General features: G+C 39.8%; 2 protein-coding genes and 1 long non-coding RNA gene across 3 annotated transcripts in view; 2 read left to right on the forward strand and 1 right to left on the reverse strand.

Annotated features, from left to right (window-relative positions):
- nipa1 (NIPA magnesium transporter 1) lies at positions 1-7,502 on the forward strand. Its single transcript, XM_061887898.1, has 5 exons — positions 1-244; positions 339-386; positions 541-631; positions 708-871; positions 4,584-7,502. Exons 1-5 carry the CDS (start codon positions 112-114, stop codon positions 5,090-5,092), a joined length of 945 nt encoding a protein of 314 aa, XP_061743882.1. The 5' UTR covers positions 1-111; the 3' UTR covers positions 5,093-7,502.
- Positions 4,271-15,127, reverse strand: LOC133543368 (uncharacterized). The gene is made up of 4 exons (XR_009804361.1): positions 14,743-15,127; positions 9,728-9,856; positions 9,586-9,638; positions 4,271-5,129 (listed from the first exon to the last, which is right to left on the reverse strand). It is a non-coding gene; the product is annotated as an uncharacterized LOC133543368 (long non-coding RNA).
- The window catches only part of nipa2 (NIPA magnesium transporter 2), a 17,944-nt gene continuing 13,312 nt past the window's right edge, over positions 14,325-18,956 (forward strand). The window contains exon 1 of the mRNA XM_061887897.1: positions 14,325-14,480. The gene's annotated coding sequence lies outside the window, so the exon portion shown is untranslated. The remainder of the gene's footprint in view (positions 14,481-18,956) is intronic.

Genomic DNA, 18,956 nt, shown 5'->3' on the forward strand with positions numbered 1-18,956 from the left:
AACTGCGCATGCGCGTGATAGGACTTCCTGGTCGAGCTCCAAGCATCCCGGCGGAGTTAACCAGAGACGCGAAAACATTTTGTATTTTAGGCAAACCATCCGTCAGTAGAAATGTTTTTGGACTTGGACGCCAGTGGGTTCGCCAAGCCGACGGTTGGAGTCGGGATAGCAGTTGTTTCTAGTTTAATAAACGGCTCGACGTTTGTGCTGCAGAGAAAAGGAATACTACTCGCGCGAGAAAGAGGTAATAAGCTAACAAAAAGTACTTTTTTAACTTTGCATTCAAGTCCTTGTAAAATATTTAGGTTTGTAAATTGAACAATTGTTGTTTTTCTCAGGTGTTTCGTACCTCAAAAATGTGGTTTGGTGGAGTGGCACTCTGTCCAGTGAGTATGGTGACATCTAGTGGTTGGGCGTGGAAGTACAACTGAACCGGAAGTTAACGTTTTGGAGGTTTTTTTTTTGTTACCTAATATTTTTTTTTCAGTGCATATTTATGTTAGGTGCACTGACATGTTTACAATTGTGGCCCCTATCAAGTGCTTGTAGGTCAAATTGGGAATTTCCTGGCCTACAACGCGGCCCCCGCTGTGATGGTCACGCCACTGGGAGCCCTGGGGGTTCTGTTTGGGTAAGTTCCCAACGTGACGTTATGTGGGATGTCTCCCAGTGTGTGGACACATGGGTGTGCTTGTGTGGTGAGGCAGGGCCGTGCTGTCGTCGTGGATCCTGGGGGAGCACATGAACGCCCTGGGGAAGCTCGGCAGCGTGTTGTGTTGCGGCGGCTCCGTGGTGCTCGTCCTGCACGCGCCCGCCTCAGAGAGCGGCGTGACGTCACGGCAGGAGCTGGAGGAGAGGCTGGCCGACCCAGGTGATCACGCCGTCATACCCGAAATAATCGGTTCCAGGGTCAAACCACTGCCATCGTACAACCGGTGTTTACCCGTATGGTCAATGTTTGAAGCCAGGGCCGCCCAAACTTTTTCCCACACAGGGCCACATACTGGGGCCATTTTTGGTAGTTTTCCCAGTACTATATACACGTTTTTGTTCAAAGAACTACAACATGCAATTTCTGAAACATTTTGAAAATTAAAACCGAAATGCTAACAGTTATCAGATAGCGTCAGGTAAAGGAAAGAAATTAGATAAAAATGCTAACAACAGCATGTATTAGTGAACTATTAAAATATGACACTGATGTGAATAACTGCTAAATTAGCTAAAATAATCTAGCATGCTAAAATGCTAACTTTGAAATACGTCAAATACCAAAATATATTGCTCTAAAATGGGTACTTGGAAAATATGTTTAAAATGCTAGCCTGCCAACGTTGGCATGCATCAAGTACCAAAGTCAGCTAAGGGTACTATGATAAAAAGGCTATTAGTGGAATACTAAACTATAACGCTGAGGTGTCCATCCATCCATTTTGAGGTGTATAACTGCTAAATTAGCTCAAATAATCTAGCATGCTAAAATGAAAACTTTAACATATGTCAAATACCAAAATATTACTCTGAGTTGTGTACTTGGAAAATGCGTTTAAAATGCTAGCCTGCTAACGTTAGCATGCATCAAGTTCCAAAATCAGGTAAAAGTACTATGCTGAAATGCTAACAATAGCATGCAGTTGTGAAATACTAAAATAGGACACTGAGGTGTACAACTGCTAGATTAGCTAAAATAATCTAGCATGCTAAAATGTGATCTTTAACATTGGTCAAATACCAAAATATATTATGAGGTGGGTACTTGGAAAATGTTTTTAAAATGCTAGCATGCTAACGTTAGCGTGCATCAAGTTCCAAAATCAGGTAAAAGTACTATGATGAAATGCTAACAATAGCATGCAGTTGTGAAATACTAAAATAGGACACTGAGGTGTACAACTGCTAAATTAGCTAAAATAATCTAGCATGCTAAAATGTGATCTTTAACATTGGTCAAATACCAAAATATATTACGAGGTGGGTACTTGGAAAATGTTTTTAAAATGCTAGCATGCTAACGTTAGCATGCATCAATTACCAAAATCAGGTAAAAGTACTATGATGAAATGCTAACAATAGCATGCAGTTGTGAAATACTAAAATAGGACACTGAGGTGTACAACTGCTAGATTAGCTAAAATAATCTAGCATGCTAAAATGTGATCTTTAACATTCGTCAAATACCAAAATATATTATGAGGTGGGTACTTGGAAAATGTTTTTAAAATGCTAGCCTGCTAACGTTAGCATGCATCAAGTTCCAAAATCAGGTAAAAGTACTATGATAAGATGCTAACAATAGCATGCATTAATGCATTAAATAGGACACTGATGTGTAGGGACGGCGTGGCGCGGTGGGAGATTGGCCGTGCGCAACCTGAGGGTCCCAGGTTCAATCCCCACCTAGTACCAACCTCGTCACGTCAGTTGTATCCTGAGCAAGACACTTCACCCTTGCTCCTGATGGGTGCTGGTTAGCGCCTTGCATGGCAGCTCCCTCCATCAGTGTGTGAATGTGTGTGTGAATGGGTAAATGTGGAAGTAGTGTCAAAGCGCTTTGAGTACCTTGAAGGTAGAAAAGCGCTATACAAGTACAACCCATTTATTTATTTATTTATAACTGCTAAATTAGCTAAAATAATCTAGCATGCTAAAATGCTAACTTTAAAATATGTAAAATACCCAAATATATTACTGTGTTGTGTACTTGGAAAATAAGTTAGAATGCTAGCCTGCTAACATTGACATGCATCAAGTACCAAAATCAGCTAAGAGTACTATAATAAAATGCTAACAATAGCATGCATTAGTGAAATACTAAAATGACACTTTTAGCTAACTTTTTAGCTAAAATGCTAAAAATTTAGCATTTTTAGCATGCTAAAATGCTAACTTGGGGGGGCGTGAGAGCCAATGGCATAACAGCATCTTTAGTGTTAGTAAAAAACAATCTTGACACCTACAGATTAAAAAATAAACATTACCTTAAGGGGGGCATGAAAACAATTATGTCTCTTGTAGGGGGCGTGAGAGGCAATGGCATAACAGCATATTTAGTGTTAGTAAAAAAACAATCTTGACACCAACACATAAAAAAATAAACATTACCTTAAGGGGGGCATGTAAACAATTATGTCTCTTGTAGGGGGCGTGAGAGGCAATGGCGTAACAGCATATTTAGTGTTAGTAAAAAAACAATCTTGACACCTACAGATTAAAAAACTAACATTAACTAAAGGGAGGGGGGCGTGAAAACCATTTTGTCTCTTAGGGGGACGTGAGAGGCAATAGTGTAACAGCATATTTAGTGTTAGTAAAAAAACAATCTTGACACCTACAGATTAAAAAATTAACATTAACTAAAGGGGGGGCGTGAAAACCATTTAGTCTTTTAGAGGGTCATGAGAGGCAATAGCGTAACAGCATATTTAGTGTTAGTTAAAAAAAAAAATCTTGACACCTACAGATAAAAAATAAACTAACTAAAGGGGGGGGCGTGAAAACCATTTAGTCTCTTAGAGGAGCGTGAGAGGCAATGGCGTAACAGCATATTTAGTGTTAGTAAAAAAAAAAATCTTGACACCTACAGATAAAAAATAAACTAACTAAAGGGGGGGGGCGTGAAAACCATTTAGTCTCTTAGAGGAGCGTGAGAGGCAATGGCGTAACAGCATATTTAGTGTTAGTAAAAAAACAATCTTGACACCTACAGATTAAAAAACTAACATTAACTAAAGGGAGGGGGGCGTGAAAACCATTTTGTCTCTTAGAGGGACGTGAGAGGCAATAGTGTAACAGCATATTTAGTGTTAGTAAAAAAACAATCTTGACACCTACAGATTAAAAAATTAACATTAACTAAAGGGGGGGCGTGAAAACCATTTAGTCTTTTAGAGGGTCATGAGAGGCAATAGCGTAACAGCATATTTAGTGTTAGTTAAAAAAAAAATCTTGACACCTACAGATAAAAAATAAGTATTAACTGAAGGGGAGAGCGTGAAAATGGTTTTGTCTCTTGGGGGCGGGAGAGAAAAAAACTGAGGACCATTGCTTTAGACCAGGGGTGCCCATTACGTCGATCGCGAGCTACCAGTCGACCGCGGGGGGTGTGTCAGTCGATCTCCAGCCAGGCTTTTAAAAAAAATAAACCTAAAAATTAGTGATCATCAATCTTCACCAAGACGTCACTTAAATGACATTCACGGTACCGGAGGGTCTTGTGAGATGACGCTGGCTGCTGCAAGATCATTATTATGAAAATATGACCGAGAGGAAGGCGAGAAACACTTTTTATTTCAACAGACTCTCGCGCCGTACCTTCCGTCAAAACTCTTAAGGCCGACTGCACATTTCCTATCTTCACAATAAAAGCCCTGCTTCATGCTGCCTGCGCTAACTAAATACAGAGTCTCGGAAAACTGGCGTGCACAAGTGATCCCTCAGAAAGCTGGCGTGCACATCACTTTGCCTATTTTGTTGACCTTTCAGGACATGGTTCAGTTCTTGGTGTAAAAATGTCATTGTTTGCAGTCTTGTTGACCTTTCAGGACATGGTTCAGTTCTTGGTGTAAACATGTCATTGTTTGCAGTCTTGCTGAGCTTCCTGCTGGCGGTGGTGCTGATGCTGGCGGTGCTGATGGGATGGATGGTTCCTCGGTACGGCCACTCCAACATGGCGGTCTACGTGTCCATATGCTCCCTGCTAGGCGTCTTCACCGTGCCCAGCAGCAAAGGACTCGGCCTGGCGGCACGCCACGTCTTTGGCGAGGAACCGCGTGACAGCCACGCCCTTGCCCTTTTCCTGGGGCTCTTGGGAGTGCTGGGCACCGGCGTCCTGCTCCAGTTTTACTACATCAACAAGGCGCTGGAGTCTTTCCGCTGCGACGCCTTCGAGGCCGTTTACTTTGCGGCCTTCACTTGTGCCGTCCCGCTGGCGTCGGCGCTGGTCTTCAGGGAGTGGGCGGCGCCGACGGCAGTCGACGGCCTCGCCGTACTTTGTGGCGTCACCACGGTGTGCGTCGGCGTCGCTCTGCTCAGAATGTCTCAGGAGGCTTCGATTTCCTGGGAGGACACGAGGACTCGCCAGAAGACGGACTGATTGTGGGTCTTACGCCTTACTCTGCTTCTTTTTACTGCTAAGGACACATATTACTTTTAAACATAATTAAAAAGTCACTTAGGTTCAACCCAGGGGTCTGAAACCCAAAATGGTGAAAGAGCCATACTATACAAAAAAGAGCAAAAATACAAGGAAACTAATCTGTCTGGAGCCGCAAAAAATGTATCTCCTTATTAAAGTGTTATAATGAAGACAACACATGTTATAAGTGCCTATATTAGCCTACTATCAAAATGACTTTCAAAAGTCTTATATAAGTGTTATAAAATAAAATACATTCTGAAAGAACTTGAGCTGAAACAAAATATATTTAAAATACATCTTGAAATAGCTTAAGATGAAACATTTTTTTTAATAAAATACATCCTGAAATAACTTCAGATAAAACTATATATCTTATTTAAAATACATCCTGAAATAACTTACGACAAAACAAAAATATTACATTTAAAATACAGCTTGAAATAATTTAAGATTAAGCTAATTTTGTTAAATAAACACATGATGTGTTTATATTAGCCTACTATCAAAATGACTTGAAAAATCTTATATAAATGTTATGAAAAACATCCTGAAATAACTTTAGATAAAACAAAATATATTTAAAATACATCCTGAAATAACTTTCAATAAAACTAAATATTATATTTAAAATACAACCTGAAATAACTTTTGATAAAACAAAATATATTTAAAATACGTCCTGAAATAACTTTCGATAAAACTAAATATTATATTTAAAATACATTCTGAATTTTTTTTAAATAAAACTAAATATCAGATTTAAAATACATTCTGAAATAAGTTTTCGATAAAACTAAATATTATATTTAAAATACATCTTGAAATATCTTTTAATAAAACTAAATACATTCTGAAAGAACTTGAGATAAAAAAAAAATCTTATATTTTAAATGTATCTTGAAGTAATTTAAGATGAGACAAATTTTTTTAAATAAAATACTTCCGGAAATAACTTTTGATAAAATTATATATTATATTTAAAATACATCCTAAAATAACTTTTGATAAATTAAATATCATATTTAAAATACATTCTGAAAGAACTTTCGATAAAACTAAATATTATATTTAAAATACAGCCTTAAATAACTTTTGGTAAAACTAAACATTACATTTAAAATACATTCTGAAAGAAATTGAGATAAAACTAAATATTACATTTGAAATACATCTTGAAATAATTTAAGATTAAACTATTTTTTTAAATAAACTACATTCTGAAATAACTTTGATAAAACTAAACATATTTAGAATATATAATGAAATAACTTTCGCTAAAACTATTTATTATATTTAAAATACAGCCTGAAATAACTTTCAATAAAACTAAATATTACATTTAAAATACATTCTGAAAAAACTTGAGATAAAACTAAATATTACATTTAAAATACATCTTGAAATAACTTAAGATGAAACTATTTCTTTAAAATAAAATACACATCCTGAAATAACTTTTAGATGAAACTAAACATCATATTTAAAATAAATCCTGAAACTCTTTCGATAAAAAAGATATATTATATTTAAAATACATACTGAAAGAACTTCCAATAAAACTAAATATTGTATATAAAATACATCCTGAAAGAACTTATATAAAACATAATATTATATTTAAAATACAGTCCAAAACTACTTGAGATGAAACAAATTATTATTTTTTAAATACACCCTGAGAGAACTTTAAAAATAAATATATGTAAAATACATCCTGAAAGAACTTTACATAAAAATGTTACCTTTTTTGTTTTTTTTGCAAATAAATGACATGCTTTCAAGTAAAACGTTTAAAAATTGTCCTGGACGACATTCCAACAATAATATTGCATTTTGGCTCTTTTGTTAAGCGTATATGCAACCCTGTGATTAATCATGATTAATCCAAATGACAAAATGTGATTAAAAAAATATTTTGACATCTATGGTGAGAATTTTTTTTAAAATCAAAATAAATTGCGTGATCAATCTTAAACTACATAATTATTGCAATATTTTTGGTCATTAATCACATGAGTTGTTATTTTCAAAAGCTCTAATTTAAATATTTGCAATAGAAAGTGGGGGAAGCAGGTGTGAAACATTCGACCTGCACTCAACTGGCTGTCAGCCCAGTTTGATGACGTTGGTCGCCATGGTAACAGTCATTCGACACCATTAAAACGTGATGCAGTACCGTTATTCACCACTATTACACGGGGGGTCCAAACTTTTGCAACTGAGGACCGCACACAGAAAAATTAAACCATTCGGGGTTCTTTTTTTTTTTTAATAAATACAATATATTGATTTTTTGTACCCCTTTTTTGTGCTCCCCCCAAATCCCAGGCACCCTAAAGACTGTAATAAAAAATTTAAAAAATAAGTCATATATTGCCTTTTTTTTTTATTAATCACTCACATCTGTAGGTTAGTGTTCCAAATTGAATATTTGATATGATTACCTTAATTGGCAAAAATCGCACAATGTTCAATAGTTTCACCCCTTCAATACTTTTCTTATTGGCAAACACAAACAGGATCATTTAAAGTCAAAAATACAATCAAGACAGGGCTCCTAAGGGGGCCCAGTCTGGGATGGGAAAAAACCTCCATAGCAAAGCACATATACATATTACAACATACATCTCGAGACTTGCAACAGAGGGGAGGGAGTGGGGGCTACGGTGGCAGGCTGCAGCTCTTCGGGGTATGTGTGTGTGTGGCCTATTTCTTTTGTGGATGCATGTGTGTGTTTGCAAGCCGGTCGTGTCTCTCTGTTCCGGATCCTTGGTGTCATGCAGTCGCTAGTCAGTCCCAATTGAACAACAACAGGTGTGTGACCATGAGAGACAAGAAGGGAGTTTGTTGTGTCTTCTATAAACTGTCTATAGTAGTAAAAAGAACATAATTTCCCACAAAATACGAGAATATTAAGATTCTGGCAGGCGCAGTAAGTCTCCGTGTCGACGCGTGTGTTGCCGGTTCCGCTCAAGAATGCTGAGGTTTGGACATTTGAAATACATCCTGAAATAACTTGAGATGAAATGTGATATTATATATAAAATACATCCTGAAATAACTTTAAAACTGAATCTTATTTTTAAAATACACCCTGAAAGAATGTTTTTGCTAATGAATGACATTTCCATGAATTGATTAAGTTGAAAAACTTATTAGGGTGTTACCATTTGTTTGTCAATTGTACAGAATATGTACTGTACTGTGTGATCTACTAATAAAAGTTTCAATCAATCAATCAAAAAGGCTCTTTTTTTTTTAAAGCAATTTTAATTATGCAAACAAGTAGGCACCCGTGATTAATCCAAATTGATTAAAAAAAATCACTTGACAGATATGGTAAAAAAAATATATTTTTTACACAAACAGGCTCATTTACTCTTAAGGTTGGTCAAACTAACAAGGTGGTTGTTAGTTTATTAAAATGAATCATTAAAAGGCACAATTGCATTTGAAACTATTCTATCAGCGGTCTGTGGTAATAACAGGAACGTCAAAAAGCTTATGTGTAATAATTTCCCACAAAATACGGGACTATTAAGAATTTGGTACGATTATTTGTCATTTCGCATCTGGCAACCCCTGTCAGCCTAAAGCAGCGTGATGCGCACGCGCAGTCAGTTGCCGTGTGTTGCCGGTTGCGCTCAAGAATTATGCGGTTTGAAAATTTAAAATACATCCTGAAATAACTTAAGATAAAATCTATTATACATAAAACACATCCTGAAATAACTTATTATATTATTATTTAAAATACACCGTGATTTTTTTTTTTTTTGCAAATAAATGACATGCTTTCGAGTAAAACGTTTAAAAACTGTCCTGGATGACGTTCCAACAATAAAATTGTTTTTGGGCCCTTTTATTAAGAGACAAGGTGGGATTACAAAAAAATGAAAAAATGTAATTAGACAAAAAGAGACAACTAAGGGCGATGGGGCAGAAATGCACACCGTGTAATCTGGACAAAATTGGTTCCTGAGAGGTCGGTGTGATGTTATGAGCCAGGGAATAATAGAACTACACTACCCAGCATGCAACGAGAGTGACGAGCATGCGCGGAGTGGTATGTGGCCATGTTGACAGTTTGGATGTGGTGATATGCACGCTCTAAAAAAAAGTAAACGTTGAAAACTCAGACAACACGCCTCGTCTGTATTATTGATCTTTAGACAGACAACACATGGTGTCAGAAGTGGCCGTGAGCAGCGTCGGAAGAAATGTTTGCCACGAGGGAGCCACGAAAGACGAGCGGAAGGAAGATGTCTTCGGTTGCGTGAGTGACAACGTGCGAAGGATGCCACATTTCTAAAAAAAAGTAAACGTTGAAAACTCAGACAACACGCCTCGTCTGTATTATTGATCTTTAGACAGACAACACAGTCTGTAGGTGAAAGGGCCAGGGCACACTGAGCAAGGCAAGAGTCCAACACAAGAAATCCTTTTACCTGCCGACCTCTGTGCCTTTTACTCGCCTTTCTGTGCGAGCCCGGCGCCGACGCTAACAAAAGAAATCATTTTACCTTAGGGGGACTAGGAAATAAACACACAAGAGGTTAGGGAATTCAGGACAAAGTAGTGAAAACTTACCGGGACTGGTGAAGCAGGTGCATGCACGAGAGGAGTTCGAGGCCAAGGTGTCAGTGACGAGCCTAAATACTGCCGGGTTAATTGAGAACAGGTGCGCCACGAGTCCCGCCCCTTGCCGAGGATGAAACACTGATAACAAAGGTGCAGAAAAGGAGAAGGCGGGATAAAACTAAAACACAACAAGGATCATTGTTGGGTTGAACTTTGATTGATTGATACCTTTATTAGTAGATTGCACAGTACAGTACATATTCCATACAATTGACCATTAAATGGTAACACCTGAATAAGTTTTATTTATCGGCGCATGCGTCGCGCTCATAGAGTGAAACCCTGCGTATCGCTCCTAGAAAGTCACGTGACCGATCATGAGCTGTTTTGGTCACATGACCGATACGCGAACTGTGTCGCACTAGCACCTGCGCGGCAAGCTGTGTTTATAAGGAAGCGCATCTGTCAAGCAGATGCTGCTGCCAACAGAATCTCCGCACTTCTGTCGTTGGTCATTCGTACTTTTATCGTCGTCGGAGATCATTTCCACCGTGTGGGAATATTTTAGATTAGATTAGATTAGATAGATTAGATAGTACTTTATTTATTCCGTCAGGAGAGTTCCTTCAGGAAAATTAAAATTTTCAACACAATCCCATTCAAGTTTAGACAAACATTACAGGGAGACAGAACAGGATCGCTGACGGGTCTGCCGGCTTCCAGCGCCCCTTACAAAAAAGATGAGATAAAGGTAAACAAGGGGGGGGGGAGAAAAAAATAGAAGATTAAATAAAATTTAAAAAAAATTTTGATCATATATCGGAAAAAAAAGGTATTTTTGTGAATTTCCTTGTCGTTTCATCCTGTTCTCTCAAAGTTTCTAGCATTGTCCCACCCACACAAACATCCTATCGGTTACATTAAGAAGCATTAACGAACAATTTCTTCGATAGCTCAGTTGGTAGAGTGGAGTATTGTAGCTGTTTCATGCTGAGTTCCTTAGGGCACTTGATCAAATCCAGCTCATATCCATTACCTTTTTATCAATGATCAATCAATCAATGTTTAATTATATAGCCCCAAATCACAAATGTCTCAAAGGACTGCACAAATCATTACGACTACAACATCCTCGGAAGAACCCACAAAAGGGCAAGAAAAATTCACATCCAGTGAGAATTCACATCCAGTGGGACGCCAGTGACAATGCTGACTATGAGAAACCTTGGAGAGGACCTCAGATGTGGGCAACCCCCCCCCCTCTAGGGACCGAAAGCAATGGATGTCGAGCGGGTCTAACATAATACTGCGAAAGTTCAATCCATAGTGGCTCCAACACAGCCGCGAGAGTTCAGTTCAAGCGGATCCAAGACAGCAGCGAGAGTCCCGTCCACAGGAGACCATCTCAAGCGGAGGCGGATCAGCAGCGTAGAGATGTCCCCAATCGATACAGGCGAGCGGTCCATCCTGGGTCTCGACTCTGGACAGCCAGTACTTCATCCATGGTCATCGGACCGGACCCCCTCCACAAGGGAGGGGGGGACATAGGAGAAAGAAAAGAAGCGGCAGATCAACTGGTCTAAAAAGGAGGTCTATTTAAAGGCTAGAGTATACAGATGAGTTTTAAGGTGAGACTTAAATGCTTCTACTGAGGTAGCATCTCGAACTGTTACCGGGAGGGCATTCCAGAGTACTGGAGCCCGAACGGAAAACGCTCTATAGCCCGCAGACTTTTTTTGGGCTCTAGGAATCACTAATAAGCCGGAGTCTTTTGAACGCAGATATCTTGCCGGGACATATGGTACAATACAATCGGCAAGATAGGCTGGAGCTAGACCGTGTAGTATTTTATACGTAAGTAGTAAAACCTTAAAGTCACATCTTAAGTGCACAGGAAGCCAGTGCAGGTGAGCCAGTACAGGCCTAATGTGATCAAACTTTTGAATTGATTAACGTGGACCCCGATTTAAACAGGTTGAAAAACTTATTCGGGTGTTACCATTTAGTGGTCAACTGTACGGAATATGTTCTATACTGTGCAATATACTAATAAAAGTTTCGATCAATCAATCAATCAACAGTGCGTATTCAGAGCACATGTAAAAAAATACAAAAAAAAATCCCACTCCACAAGTATCCTCATTCACAACACGTTCTCTTAGATTTCCATGTTATGATACATGTGCATACCATTTAGTGGTCAATTGTACGGAATATGTACTGAACTGTGCAATCTACTAATAAAAGTTTCAATCAATCAATCAATCATGTTCACGTTATTTATTGACTGTATCTAAAAAAAATAAAAATATATTTTTATTTAACTGAAGATATGAAATAATCCTAAATGAATTACAATGACTTGGTTTATATTATTGTATATACTAGGTCAGGGGTGCCCACACTTTTTCTGCAGGCGAGCTACTTTTCAATTGACCAACTCGAGGGGATCTACCTCATTTATATATATCATTTATATTTATTTATTTATGAAAGAGACATTTTTGTAAACAAGTTAAATGTGTTTAATGATAATACAAGCATGTGTAACACATATAGATGTCTTTCTTTCACAAAGACAAGAATATAAGTTGGTGTATTACCTGATTCTGATGACTTGCATTGATTGGAATCAGACAGTAATGATGATAACGCCCACATTTTCAAATGGAGGAGAAAAAAAGTTGTCCTTTCTGTACAATACCACATGAAAGTGGTTGGTTTTTGGCATCTAATTCATCCAGCTTCCATACACTTTACAAGAAAAACATTGGCGGCAAATTCCGTAGCTTGCTTGATTGACATTCACGGCACCCGAGGGTCTTGTGAGATGACGCTGGCTGCTGCCAGTTCATTATTATGAAAAAATGACAGAGAGGAAGGCGAGAAACACTTTTTATTTCAACAGACTCTCGCGCCGTACCTTCCGTCAAAACTCTAAAGGCCCACTGCACATTTCCTATCTTCACAATAAAAGCCCTGCTTCATGCTGCCTGCGCTAACAAAATAAGAGTCTCGGAAAGCTGGCGTGCACAAGTGATGTGCACGCCAGCTTTCTGAGGGATCGCTTGTGCACGCCAGTTTTCCGAGACTCTGTATTTAGTTAGCGCAGGCAGCATGAAGCAGGGCTTTTATTGTGAAGATAGGAAATGTGCAGTCGGCCTTTAGAGTTTTGACGGAAGGTACGGCGCGAGAGTCTGTTGAAATAAAAAGTGTTTCTCGCCTTCCTCTCGGTCATATTTTCATAATAATGATCTTGCAGCAGCCAGCGTCATCTCACAAGACCCTCCGGTACCATGAATGTCATTTAAGTGACGTCTTGGTGAAGATTGATGATCACTCATTTTTAGGTCTATTTTTTTTTTAAATCGACTGGTAGCTTGCGATCGACGTAATGGGCACCCCTGTACTAGGTCATAAAATCAGTGTCAGTTAAGTCGGTCCATAGGTTGCCTGTAGGGATTTTTAATGTCCAGCAGATGTCAGTATTTAGTGACACAGTATTGACACAGTATCAATACAGTTTTGCGATGTGTCGAAACGATACATGAAGCGTCATCAACCCATCACTAGTTTTATATATAAGTTGGGGTCCACATTGATCCAATCAATCAACTAGACTTTTGACAAGAACAAGAAAGTTTGATCACATTACGCCTGTACTGGCTCACCTGCACTGGCTTCCTGTGCACTTAAGATGTGACTTTAAGGTTTTACTACTTACGTATAAAATACTACACGGTCTAGCTCCATCCTATCTTGCCGATTGTATTGTACCATATGTCCCGGCAAGAAATCTGCGTTCAAAGGACTCCGGCTTATTAGTGATTCCCAAAGCCCCAAAAAAAGTCTGCGGGCTATAGAGCGTTTTCCGTTCGGGCTCCACTACTCTGGAATGCCCTCCCGGTAACAGTTCGAGATGCTACCTCAGTAGAAGCATTTAAGTCTCACCTTAAAACTCATTTGTATACTCTAGCCTTTAAATAGACTCCCTTTTTTGACCAGTTGATCTGCCGTTTCTTTTCTTTTTCTCCTATGTCCCACTCTCCCTTGTGGAGGGGGTCCGGCCCGATCCGGTGGCCATGTACTGCTCGCCTGTGTATCGGCTGGGGACATCTCTGCGCTGCTGATCCGTCTCCGCTTGGGATGGTTTCCTGCTGGCTCCGCTGTGAACGGGACTCTCGCTGCTGTGTTGGATCCGCTTTGGACTGGACTCTTGCGACTGTGTTGGATCCATTATGGATTGAACTTTCACAGTATCATGTTAGACCCACCATTGCTTTCCTCCTCTCCAAGGTTCTCATAGTCATCATTGTCACCGATGTCCCACTGGGTGTGAGCTTTCCTTGCCCTTATGTGGGCCTACCGAGGATGTCGTAGTGGTTTGTGCAGCCCTTTGAGACACTAGTGATTTAGGGCTATATAAGTAAACATTGATTGATTGATTGATAGTTTATTAAAATTAACAATTAAAAGGCACAATTGCATCACAAACTACTCTATCAGTGGTCTGTGGTAATAACAGGAACGTCAAATAGATTATGTGTAACAATTTGCCACAGAATACAGGAATATTAAGAATCTGGTACGATTATTTGTCATTTCGCATCTGGCAACCCCGGTCCGCCTCCACCAGCGTGACGCGCACGCGCATTCAGTTGCCGTGTCGACGCGTGTGTTGCCGGTTGCCCTCAGAATGTTGAGGTCTGAAAGTCTCCCGCATGTCAGCTGTGTGGTCAACCAAGCAAGCGTCTTCGGAGAGGTACTTTTTAAATATCCTTCAATCACGAATAAAGTCACATTTTCACCGCTAACCACTCGGCTAGCGAGGGCGTGCTAGCTTCGCAAGCTAACAACTCTTGCTAGCCGCTAACATGTGCCTTTTACTCGCCTTTCTGTGCGAGCCCGGCGCCGACGCCAACAATTGCGTCGACGCCGCGGGGGTTTCACGTCGCCAAAGTTGAAATTGACGCGAAGTTTGCGGGGTTTAAGGTGCGGGCTAGCTTGTTGCTGACGAAGCTCACCTGGCTGGAGGTGACCTCAGCGTCACTTCCGGCTTCCGTCAGGAGCAGGTGTTGTGCCAAAATGGGAGTGCCTGCCAAAAAGTGGTTTCCTGTTCCGGTTGAACCTGTATTTCTTGTCTTGGTCTGTCCACAGTGGGTAACTCGGTAGAAAACAAACACTTTATCTTGGTGGCTATTGTTTTTGTTACTAAGGGGTTAATAATCGTAAAAAGCCCCGCCCATTAGAGATGCGCGGATAGGCAATTATTTCATCCGCAACCACATCACAAAAGTCGTCATCCACCCGCCAATCACCCTAACCAACTTTTTATCAAAACCACAACCCCTCCGCCACCCGCCTGTTGTTATATATCTAATATAGATGATGCAAGGCATTAGTGAGGTTAGAACAGGAGCGCTCACACTTTTTCTGCAGGCGAGCTACTTTTCAATTGACCCAAGTCGAGGAGATCTACCTCATTCCTATTTATAATTTATATTTATTTATTTGGCTTCACGGTGGCAGATGGGTTAGTGCGTCTGCCTCACAATACGAATTTCCTGCAGTCCTGGGTTCAAATCCAGGCTCGGGATCTTTCTGTGGGGAGTTTGCATGTTCTCCCCGTGAATGCGTGGGTTCCCTCCGGGTACTCCGGCTTCCTCCCACTTCCAAAAACATGCACCTGGGGATAGGTTGATTGGCAACACTAAATTGGCTCTAGTGTGTGAATGTGAGTGTGAATGTTGTCTGTCCATCTGTGTTGGCCCTGTGATAAGTTGGCGACTTGTCCAGGGTGTACCCCGCCTTCCGCCCGATTGTAGCTGAGATAGGCGCCAGCGACCCCAAAAGGGAATAAGCGGTAGAAAATGGATGGATGGATGGATGGATGAAAGAGACATTTTTGTTAACAAGTTAATGGTGTTTAATGATAATACAAGCATGTTTAACACACATAGATTCCTTTCTTTCATGAAGACAAGAATATAAGTTGGTGTATTACCTGATTCTGATGACTTGCATTGATTGGAATTAGACAGTGGTGCTGATAACGTCCGCATTTTCAAATGGAGGGGAAAAAAAAGTCCTCCTTTCTGTCCAATACCACATGAAAGTGGTTGGATTTGGCATCTCATTTGTCCAACTTGCATACTCGTTTTTAAACACTTTGTTATGAGAGTAGCATATGTGTGTGGCCCTTTAATGTCTGGCAGCAGGTGAGTGACGTCAGTGAGTGTGCGGGTGGGCAAGCAAGTGAGAAAGCGGTCGCTGAGGGGGGGGGAGAAATACATTGGCATCAAACTCCGTAGCTTGCTAGCTTGTGCACGCTAGCTTTCTGAGACTCTTATTTTGTTAGCACAGGCAGGATGAAACAGGTCTTTTATGGTGAAGACAGGAACTGTGCAGTCGGTCTTTAGAGTTTTGACAGTAGGTACGGAGTCTCTAGAAATAAAATGTGTTTCTCTGCGTCCGCCCTGTTAGGGATTTTTTTCTTAAATATGAGCTCGCAGCAGCCAGCGTCATCTCACAAGATCCTCGGGTGCCGAGAATGTCAATCAACTGACGAAAGTGAAGTCTCGGTATGATTGATGATTGCTCATTTTTATGTCTATTTTTTAATGCCTGGCTTGAGATTGACTGACACACCCTCCGAGATCGACCAGTCGATCGCGATCGACGTAATGGGCACCCTTGGGTTAGAAAGTGTTACTCAATCCAATTAGCACAGACATAATGGCTTTCTTCCATCCATCCATCCATTTTCTACCGCTTATTCCCTTTCGGGGTCGCGGGGGGCGCTGGCGCCCCTCTCAGCTACAATCGGGCGGAAGGCAGGGTACACCCTGGACAAGTCGCCACCTCATCGCAGGGCCAACACAGATAGACAGACAACATTCACACTCACATTCACACACTAGGGCAGGGGTGGGCAAACTTTTTGGCTCATATGCAAAATTGGCTATTGAAATTTGACAGACGGGCCAGGCGAACACATGATGCATTCCAAAGCATATCATACCTGTTGAAACCAAGAGTAGACTTCCCAAACATGGGCTATTCATCTATTTTCAACAATACCATATCATAACCTCAAAGAAACATAAAAGTGGTATTACAGGGTTAACACTTACACTCTCTTTCAGAAGAAGCAGTGTTGTTGATCACCATTTATTTTGCCAATGCGTCGAAGTCTAGTATTAGTTTTGTTGTGGCAATTCTCAAAACATCTTTGCCTAATTGTGTTCTACTATTTGGCGGGCCGGATTAAAAGGGCCAACGGGCCGGATGTGGCCCCCGGGCCGTAGTTTGCCCATCACTGCACTAGGGCCAATGGCTTTCTTGAACTGATTTATTTGAAGGCTTCCTTTCTCTTCAAATTCACCGTGAAAACTGTGATAAATTAAGCACGTTACAAACGTACAAATAATAACATGCACAGCATGTGGATCAAACATTTTACCAAGTAAAATACCAACAAATGACAAACAAATACCTCGTTGGCCATACCCGGAAGTAGCTTCCTTACATCCGTCGACAGACCACACGAGACACTTCAAAATAAAAGTATGCCCACATACTGTTTCAAAGAGCGCTGCTCGTTTTTTGTATGTGGGTAACAACATTTAACTATTTATAAATGGTTGATTTCTATAGGCTAGTAAGGTAAAGTGTTGTACCTGACAAGTTTGGGCTACCTTGCTTCTGCAGCCTTCATCAGAGGTGTCACGTGATGTTAGCGTGACGTTGTCTGAGACGTGTTATATGGATTGTACCATCAAGTGTTGTCAGGTACAACACTTTACCTTACTAGCTTATACAAATCAACCATTTATAAATACATGTCAGTAGGCTAAATGAACCTCTTCAACATAACATTTAACTATGTATATATATTTCCGAATGGTTCAACCGCCACCCGTCCAAATGTATTTAAAATCTATTTTTTCGCCATGTCACCCGCCCGTTTATCCGCGGACTCCGCGGAAGAGGCCACAAACCGCGCATCTGTACTGCCCATTTTGTTAGTTTTTGTTACTACGGTGTAAATCAGTGGTTCTCAAATGGGGGTACGCGTACCCCTGGGGGTACTTGAAGGTATGCCAAGAGGTACATGAGATTTTTTAGAAATATTTTAAAAATAGCAACAATTTTAAAATCCTTTATACATATTTTTATTGAATAATACTTCAACAAAATATGAATGTAAGTTCATAAACTGTGGAAAAAAATACATCAATGCAATATTCAGTGTTGCCAGTTAGATTTTTTGTGGACATGTTCCATAAATTTTGATGTTAAAGATTTCTTTTTCTGTGGAGAAATGTTTAGAATTAAGTTGATGAATCCAGATGGATCTCTATTACAATCCTCAAAGAGGGCACTTTAAGTTTATGATTACTTCTATATGTAGTAATCTTTATATTTGAACCACTTTTTTATTTTTCAACAAGTTTTTACTTATTTTTATATCATTTTTTCCAAATAGAAATATTTTGCACCGTTATACAATTTAATAAATCAGAAACTGATGACATAGTGCTGTATATTACTTATTTATCTCTTTTTCAACCAAAAATGCTTTGCTCGGATTAGGGGGTACTTGAATTAAAAAAATGTTCACAGGGGTACATCACTGAAAAAAGATTGAGAACCACTGGTGTAAATAAACAAACAGCCCCGCCCACTTTGTTAGTTTTTGTTGTTAAGTTGTTGTTATTATTATAAACAGCCCCGCCCACCTTGTTTGATTTTATTACTAAGGTTTTAATAAACATTAACAGCCCCGCCCACCTTGTTAGTTTTTATGTTATTAAGACGATATTAATCATAAACAGCCTCGCCCACCTTGGTAGTTTTTGTTACTTTTGCATTATCAATCAATCAATCAATCAATCAATGTTTACTTATATAGCCCTAAATCACTAGTGTCTCAAAGGGCTGCACAAACCACTACGACATCCTCGGTAGGCCCACATAAGGGCAAGGAAAACTCACACCCAGTGGGACATCGGTGACAATAATGACCCAGTGGGACGTCGGTGACAATGATGACTATGAGAACATGATACTGTGATACTGATGATGCTGATGACTATGAGAACATATGAGAACATGATACTGTGAAAGATCAGTCCATAATGGATCCAACACAGTCGCGAGAGTCCAGTCCAAAGCGGATCCAACACAGCAGCGAGATCTCAGGATTCCAAGAACATTATTGTCATATTGAGTGAAA

This window comes from Nerophis ophidion, linkage group LG26, assembly GCF_033978795.1.
Source record: "Nerophis ophidion isolate RoL-2023_Sa linkage group LG26, RoL_Noph_v1.0, whole genome shotgun sequence".
Lineage (NCBI taxonomy): Eukaryota > Metazoa > Chordata > Actinopteri > Syngnathiformes > Syngnathidae > Nerophis > Nerophis ophidion.

What these genes read in the sequence shown, in the direction of transcription:
- nipa1 (XM_061887898.1), top strand. Translation starts at nt 112, where the DNA reads ATGTTTTTGGACTTGGACGCCAGTGGGTTCGCCAAGCCGACGGTTGGA. An exon ending in ACTACTCGCGCGAGAAAGAG is followed by an intron (nt 245 to 338) that starts GTAATAAGCTAA and finishes TGTTTTTCTCAG; the next exon opens with GTGTTTCGTACCTCAAAAAT. An exon ending in GCCCTGGGGGTTCTGTTTGG is followed by an intron (nt 632 to 707) that starts GTAAGTTCCCAA and finishes GTGGTGAGGCAG; the next exon opens with GGCCGTGCTGTCGTCGTGGA.